General features: G+C 34.9%; 1 protein-coding gene across 1 annotated transcript; it reads right to left on the bottom strand.

Moving 5' to 3' along the window:
• Positions 1–6,919, bottom strand: LOC104221436 (G2/mitotic-specific cyclin C13-1-like). The gene is made up of 8 exons (XM_009772505.2): positions 6,345–6,919; positions 3,198–3,430; positions 3,040–3,115; positions 2,884–2,960; positions 2,672–2,705; positions 2,446–2,595; positions 820–954; positions 1–558 (listed from the first exon to the last, which is right to left on the bottom strand). The coding sequence occupies exons 1-8, from the start codon at positions 6,690–6,692 to the stop codon at positions 496–498; spliced, it is 1,116 nt and encodes a 371-aa protein (XP_009770807.1). The 5' UTR covers positions 6,693–6,919; the 3' UTR covers positions 1–495.
• Positions 6,920–8,928: the final 2,009 nt, after the last annotated feature.

Genomic DNA, 8,928 nt, shown 5'->3' on the forward strand with positions numbered 1-8,928 from the left:
GAACGTAACAGTGCACTATAAAATTTTAACTTCCTCAAGAGATGCATATACACAAAGAATTCATATAGTCAATCTTCAAACTAATTTGAGACTGAAGCGGAGTTGATATTTATCTGAGCTAGGATACTGCAATGAACAGTATCCACCTGTATTTACACTAACAAAATTTACAAAATTTCCCATTTCTAAAAAATAAAAATAACAACATCAGCTTATGAACGATCATTCTGCACTAACACAATCTATACATCATATCCCAAACCATTAAAGAAGCTAATGAGTTTCACATCCTTGTGTTCATTGCTGGAGCTAAGCAATCCTCAAGTCTCTCGCCAGGGAAAACAATGATAAGTTGAAATCTGTTAGCAGCTATGGAGAAAATTTAAATGAATGCTTGGTGTACTTCCAAGCAAAATCCAGTACAGTGATATTCTTTGGTTGTTTATCTTTGGGGAAGCTGAAAATTGGCTTGACCATCTCATTCGATTGTTTTCCTCAAGCATCATCAAAAAAACAAGCAGGAATATCTGGAGGGTGCAATGCGGCCACACACTTGTACTGCATCCCAATGGCGAAGGGATGGGTGGAATACGTTAGGATGCGGATAAAATTGTTAAGTATTCAGGTAATTAAGCTCACGGTGCCCTTAGCAAAAGCTTAGTAAATTTAGTGGCTGCATTATTTAGGAGGAAGCCCCTCAAATGCATTTTCACCCAAAAATTAATGGTGCCACTAAGAGTTTCAACATTAAAATTCACAACCAAAAAAACTACTGGGTACATTAGAAAGTGCTTTCATATCAAAATCTAAACTATGTACCTTGTGATCCATGTATTTCTTTCTTACTGCCTGCACAGATGCTGCCCTTCTACCAGATTGCAACTCATGGATTACAAGAACACAATCCTTCAGTTCAGATGGCTTATAACCTGTACAATGTTGTAGTGCCAAGTTCTGCAAAACCAAAAAAACTGATTCAGACTGTTGGACTTTACATATCAGTGCGGGCAATTTTAGCATTTGACATAAATGGCTGAATGTTTCTCTTAAGTAAAATCTTAGAAGCTTCTTCTAGAGAATTTAACGCATGAGAAACCCATCTAGATTTTAAAACTCTTCAAGTTTTTTATTGAATGCCTACATTTGTTTTCTTAATGTATGCCAAAATAGTGTCCACTTTCCTTGAAAGAAACATATCAAACAAATTAAACTCTACAAAGAAAGAAATGAAAGTCACATTGACACTTCTGAATACAACTTCTCATCTATTCTATTTTTAAAATAATACTAAAAGCTAATTTGTGGTAGCATATGTTCCTTTTGTTAAACAAGAAGCACACAAGAATACTACTTTTAGCTGTTACTTCAACTGTTATGCAAAATCAAACCAAGACATTCAAATTTAAGCAGAGAGAATATCAGATTTGAATGAAGTGATTATGATAATTGTGTTAAATTTGTGATTTAACTGTTGGCCTTAAATGCATAACAATGGACATTCCAGAATAGCGCTCAAGTTTCTATGTTTTTGTCTACTGTGCCTTCTATCCTATATATATATATATATATATATATATATATATATATATATATATATATATATATATAGGTTGGAAGTCCAATTACTGAAGTTACCATAGGATCCTAACAAGCATATGTTCCTAATAATCCTGGTTTTTTGGTAGAATCAAAATAGGATAATAGGAGGATCACATATGGACCTAAGCCCAGACATCATCCTAGCACTTTTGGCAATTTCCATACCCCAAAACTGTTTTACTGTAAATAATATAAACAAAAATATACCATAAGATAAGGCACATATTCATGACCATAGTTTGTTCACCACTTCACGTTTGAAAACTTGTTGTCTATATACTACAGCTACAGCTTCACGTAAGAGACATTGAGCTAGAATGGTCTATTTAGACTTCATTTTAACATGCTAGGTTTTTACTACATGTTTAGTAGTCATTCAAGTAAAGATACAGTTATATAGGATCTCAACATTAAAAACCTGATTCTACGGCTGGATACGAAGATCTCTAATACAATAATATATCTAACATCACAGTTCTCAGAACATTAATTGAGTATTCATGAGTTCAACTTTATGGAAGTTTTATAACAACCAAGTAAGACGCATCCATGTTTTAGAAGAATGTAGTTTTAAATTTGTGTGTATGTTAGAGATTAAAAAATCAGTAAAACATAAACAGCTAAGTGAAGTTGGACACTAAGTTCAATAAGCCCCTTATGTCATGTTTAGGTTACAAAGAGCCACTGCTTCCCCCTGTTGAAAGGAAGTGTTCTCATCTTTTTCTTTTCCTGCTTTCCTCCCTTCTGCTTCTCAGTGCTGATTCTATCACCAAACAAAGTGATAACCTCTATTCACATGTGAGATGCTCCAATACATGAAATGTGACAAAAGGAAACCAGTCTTACCCATGGGTGGACTTTAGGCAAGAGTGTAAATCTTGATAGAAAGATAGCTGAAGCAGCAACCGCTGATGGCAAGAATCGCACGCAACTGTAATCTAACAAACTCAGCTCCGCGAGATAACAGCCCAAGAATTCAAAGTGCAACGTTAGAAACTACATGAGAGAAAGTAATGAATAAGTACTGGGAAATAAATCTTGAAAGCACCAGAGATGTATAAGCATGACTTACATCAACATTATCTTGGGAAACCTTGGTGAAGATTCTGCAAATTCACCAAGGAAAATTTCATTGTTAGCCATTTAGTCGAGTATCCATAGAGCTCTAGATTACCAAGAGATAAATGCATGAATAGAAAAGGCAACAACTAGGATTTGACTTATGGGCTTGAAGTAGGAAATGGCGATCAACTGCTTCTAGTAGTATCTTGTGTGCATCCGAACCTGAGAAAAGTTTTTGTGGTGGGATTACTGATCTCAAAATTCAGAAAATTGAGCAAATCTCTCTCCATGTTCACTACCTGAAACTCAAATCCAGTTCATTCAGTAAAAGAGTTTGCATGCTACTAAACAAAATGATTGAAAGAGATGCAAATCAACCTCTTCTCCGGTGTATGTATTGTCTGTAATATAACAAAAATCTTCAACATGAGGAGGACTGATCTCTTCATACTTTCTGAAACATCAAGTATACAAAATGAATAAATCTGATGTGACAAACAATTTAAATTTAGAAATAAGGGTTTCAAGAACCATACGACGCAACAAGCATGCAAGATACACCAAGTAGCTGGAGACTATTCCTGGCCATAACGTGAGAAGACAAAAATCTGTCGACGAATGTCACTGTGAGATAAAGGGTGTCGGAAACAAGTTTATACTCGTCTGCCACCTCCACTAACCAATCAACTAAAATCATTCGCATAGTAGGAGTCACATCATTCTGAACCTTCTCCATGTAGTTAGACAAAGGCCTCCTCCTTGCCTCAACCTAGATAACAATTCAGCATCAGATTGATGCATTCAGAAGGAATTTATTTCAATTCGGTGAAGTCCTTGAGCAGTCACAAAATGTACAAAGTTTTACAATAAGCTACTGGGACATATAAGGTAAGTCTTACAAAACAAATGAAACTGAAAAAATGGTGAGACAGCCTTCTTCCCTTTTTGGCTTTTCGCCTATTTCTCACAATTCCTGATAGTGTACAAACACTTCAACAAATTCACCCATTTATGTCCACATGAAAATACAAAGCTGATAGTCATTTGCCATCGGGTCTTTCACCTTGTTGAAAAGATGTATCCAGCATATAAGCAGCGTTTGCACGGGTATATCCACTGTCTCTTAAGAATAGATGCATATCTAAATATTATATTAGAAGTGGGAAGCCCTTAATTAAAAAGTTAAATTACTAATTGCCCTTCTTTAAAACCTAATTACCCTCTTTATAAAAACAGACGCCTACAAACAATACCAACCTGATGCTTAATACCCTTGCATAACAGTCATAACCATTCAATTCACAACAACAACAACATACCCAGTAAAATCCCACTAGTGGAGTCTGGGGAGGGTAGGATGTACGCAGACCTTACCCCTACCCCGGAAGGGTAGAGAGGCTGTTTCCGGGAGAACCTCGGCTCAACAGAACCATTCAATTCACAAACTTGCTGATTTTACAAATTGATTGGAGAAGCACATATGAAAAAAAGGGCTGAGATTAATAGTGAACTACCGACTAAGATTTTGTCCATCTTAACTGTTTTGATGGCTCGAGAAAAGAGAGGGTAAGCAAGGAGGCAGTTTCTCAAAAGTTTTTGGTGCATGTGATGTTACAAAGCTGAAGCCGTGCAATTTTAATTCATGATTCATGTTGGTAAAAGGTTTTTCAAGTTATGCATCACGCCAAAGGCAAACATATCCCTTTATGAGGTGACACAAGCCTAAAATAAATTGAAAAAATTAAAAACGTTTTCCATTTGACTTTGACTTTGTGATGATCTAAGACACAACATCAAAGTAGTAAAATGAGAAGAAAGTGATTAAACTCAGGTTCTACTTTCTTACTTCTACTTCTATTTGTTTATGAATTTCCAATCTTGGTAAATTTTGAAAATGTTATTATTAGAAATATTAGAATAGATGACACACCTATGATGATCTTGAAATGCATATTAAGTTTAAAAACAACCTCTTTGATATATGCTCATTAAAATTAATTATTCGTGACAAATAAAATAAGTTTTAAATTGACAAATAACTATGTTACGTAAGGAGCAGATGGATTTGACTTTCAAGTTATGAGATAAAATGAAATACTTCATCTGCAAGGAAGATATCTAAAAGTTAAAACTGTTTTACCATTTTTAAATCATAAAAAATGATATTTATATTTGGTATCATTTTTTTTATTAAAGAGTAAAGACATTATATGCCAATGTTATTTTAGAAGAAAATGTGTGTTATAGCACTTTAACTTGACGATGAAAAGCAGTGAGTAAAGTTTGATACATAAATTTTATGAAAAAGCCACTTAGAATACTCAAAGTTTTAGGGCGTTTGATTTATAATTAAAAGTCACTACTAGACTTAGTATTTAATATAATTTGAAGTACTTGAGATATAAAATATTTATTCAAATTTTGTATTTCAACTCTCACAAAATTCTTGGTAGATATATGATTGTTTTGTATTATATTTTATTTGTTGATTTTAAGTAATTGTATGAATGGCAAGATAAAAACGATGGGTTTATATCTTCCACATATGAAAGAAAGGATCTTGAAAATTTGTTATCTTATTAAGTATCAAGATTAAAAGAAATAATGGGGTTATATATATTGAGTCAATCTCATTACATTGAGAAAGTGCTAAGTTAATTTAGTCACTTAAATATAAAAGAGTTCAGTACTTCATTTAATCCAAATTTCGAGTTAATTAAGAATGATAGAAGAGTTGAGGCTTAATTAGATGATGTATGCAAGCGCTTTTGGAAAACATTGGCTGAGTTCTTTGTTTTACTAAGAAAAGTTTTGAGTTCAATAATCAAAAGTTCCTACATGACTCGACATACACGGGCAATGCGCGTGCCGAGGGACTAATATTTAGAAATGTACCATTGCCTTTAACTTATGAATCCACCTTTGTCTAACAGTAACCAGGCTATCATAAGGAAGACCCATGTCATTACCCACCTTGCCATTACCTCAAAAAGAAAAGGTCGGTAACAACATTGTCCTATAAAGCACATGAACATAATTTTCAACTAGGATGAACAATAATGGAGATCATTAAATGAATGATAAATTTTATTTACACAAATGCAGCTGAACCTCAGAGAGCAGAAACTTACAAATTCAAGATAACAATAAATCATAGTAACACATAAAAAATAAGAATAGCACTGTACAAGAAACAGAAGCAGGCTTTTGTGATCAAGAAGTCTAACAAAAATACGGACTATGGAAATACAGAATACTTCAAAAGCCAAGATGCAAAATATACCCTAAATGTGAGCAAAAATTTCATCCAAATCCAGCTGGGAAAAAATGGCTAACCAACTTTACTATCTAAATAGAAACTATTACGATATTCCAAAAAAGAGAGCGAGATATCAGATCATCAAAATAATAACAACTCTTATGAGGCAATCTAACAAAATAATCCAACTGTCCATTCGCGCATTAATTAAAAAGCAAAACAAACAAAAATGCTAATCAACAAATTTCCATTTAATTTCAAAAACCATGCCTCAATTCCTAATTAATCTGGATCGACTATAAGAATACTCAATATCCATTTAAACCCGTGTCATCCTTTTTCTTTTTGGAGCAAGTTACAAACCAAATAAAAAAGAAGTTCAAATAAGTGGCATAACATAATAAAGTTGCCAAAATTATTGTACCTCCAAGGAGTGAAGATGCTGATATATAAGAGGAGCATAAGCACATTTCTGCAAGTCATCATTAGGGCTAAAATTAGTAGCAGCATCGGACTTGAAACTCTGTATAGCAATTTTTTTCCTTTTAGTAGGAGCAGTTTTTTTCAACTTGATTTTGTGTTTGGAGTTGTGGGTGTTCGTTTTGGTCGACCCAACAACATATTCCAAGTTGGTAAGCTCGCCCAACACGACCCGTTTCAGTAGTGGATCATTTCCATTGGAGGATGCAGCGGCTAAGGTATCATCAAACGCTCGCTTATTGGATGCCCTACTGGTGTTGGTGGGCGCCGCCTTATTTTCTTCGTTCGCCATTCAAACAACTGATTTAGAGGTAGAAGAAATTGTTTTACACCGTAAGATTGGATTTTTTTAGTGTCTGAGATATTGTGTTTGTTTGTTGGCTTTCGTGGGGGATGGGAATAACCGATTTAGGGTTTAGCGCGGTGAAGGGCGCCATGAACATACTGCCAATTTGTTGAATTTCAAAAACAACCGCGCGCCCCTCCTCTGTTTTTCCCCAACAGAATTTCAGCTTTGAACCAAAATGTAAATAGGCAAAAGGTAAACAAAAACAATCTTAACATATTTGGTTATTTGTGTAATAAAATAAACTTTCTCATAATTAATACACTACTTTTTTTTGGTCAACATACTTAATACAGTACAATATCTGGAAAGTGACATATTCTACTGTATATTTATTATTTAGTACAAGTATAACTTTATTGTGAAATTTTATAATACTATTATTTTGTGTGGAATAAATAAAATATATATAATAAAAAAGAAATCTTTCTTTAAGCTCCGGCCGCGTGATTTGTTATTCAAAGCAGAAAGGCGAAGAAAACAATATGTCATTAATTTAATGGATATGACATCAGTGAATTAGAAGAAAGTATTTTTCTACCAAATAGAAAAAAATGACCCTGATCACTTATGAGCTAAAGTTTTTTACTTTTTACAAAACGCCAATTGTTACACCGATATGTGATAAATAATTGGATTATCAATGTGTCTTTGGTATAAAGAAAAATGTTGTCCATATTAATTTATTAGGATAAATATTTGGTTGGAGAACAAAAAATAGTCTTTGAGAAAGCTTCATCAAAATTGATAATCATGTCACCAACTTAACTAGCATTCGATGAAAGTTTTTAGCATTAAGATTATTGATAATAATGTCAAATGGTTGGCTAGATTAAGTACAACGACCCAGTATAATCCTACAAGTGGGGTCTGGGGAGGGTAATATGTACGCAGACCTTACCCCTACCCCGAAAGGTAGAGAGGCTGTTTCCAGGAGACCCTCGGCTCAAAAAGCAACAGGAGCCGATATATTAGTATCATAAAAATGCATAATAAAATAACAGCAATATATAAGAGATATGAAATACAGAATACGAAATACGAACTAGCTGGCTGGTATAGTAAAACTAGAAGGTAAAGCCCTGCATCAATAAACGACCAATGACATTCTTAGTCTAACTCCTAACTTGCTAGTCTCACTTTATTGTGCTGTATAAATATTCCCAACTCTCCCCTAACCTACAACCTTAATGCTCGACCTCCATAATTCCCTGTCAAGGGACATGTCCTCAGTAATCCTAAGTCGCGCCATGTCCTGTCTGATCACCTCTCCCCAATACTTCTTAGGTCGTCCTCTACCTCTCCGCGTGCCCACTACAGCCAGTCGCTCACACCTCCTCACCGGTGCATCAGTGCTCCTCCTCTGAATGTGCCCGAACCATCTGAGTCTTACTTCCCGCATCTTGTCCTCCATGGGGGCCACACCCACCTTCTCTCGAATATCTTCATTCCTAATCTTATCCATCCTTGTATGCCCGCACATCCACCTCAACATCCTCATCTCTGCTACTTTCATCTTCTGGATGTGTGAGTTCTTTACCGGCCAACATTCAGTTCCATATAACATGGCAGGCCTAACCACTGCTCTATAAAACTTACCTTTTAGTAACGGTGGCACTTTCTTGTCACACAAGACTCCCGACGCTAACCTCCACTTCATCCACCCCACCCCTATACGGTGTGTGACATCCTCGTCAATCTCCCCGATCCCCTGAATAACCGATCCAAGGTACTTGAAACTACCTCTCTTGGGAATGACTTGAGAGTCAAGCCTCACTTCAACTTTAGAGCTCGAACATGCAATAAGGGCTCGAACAGTTGTAAAGGACAATGACTTACACACATAATTAGGACAAGTCATTTTTCTCCTTTTGATTAAAAATATTTTCCTTGAAAATAATTTTCAATAATTAAATACCAAAAAAATGACCTTTTTCATTGAAAATATTTTCATCATGCGTTTGTTGGGAGGAAAATGTTCTCCATTATAAATATATTATTTTAGAGAATTATTTTATGGATCACTAATGTTCTCATGTGAAAGTGTGTAAGATCATCAATTTCATGATCATTTTCTAGTGAATGTTTGGTTGGACATGAAAGTAGCACATATAGTATAATTGTATAAGGTATTGGAGCACCGGGGAGATAGCATGGGAAGTACACGTTCATAAAATCCAAT

This window comes from Nicotiana sylvestris, chromosome 11 (assembly GCF_000393655.2).
Source record: "Nicotiana sylvestris chromosome 11, ASM39365v2, whole genome shotgun sequence".
NCBI classification, from domain to species: Eukaryota; Viridiplantae; Streptophyta; class Magnoliopsida; order Solanales; family Solanaceae; genus Nicotiana; species Nicotiana sylvestris.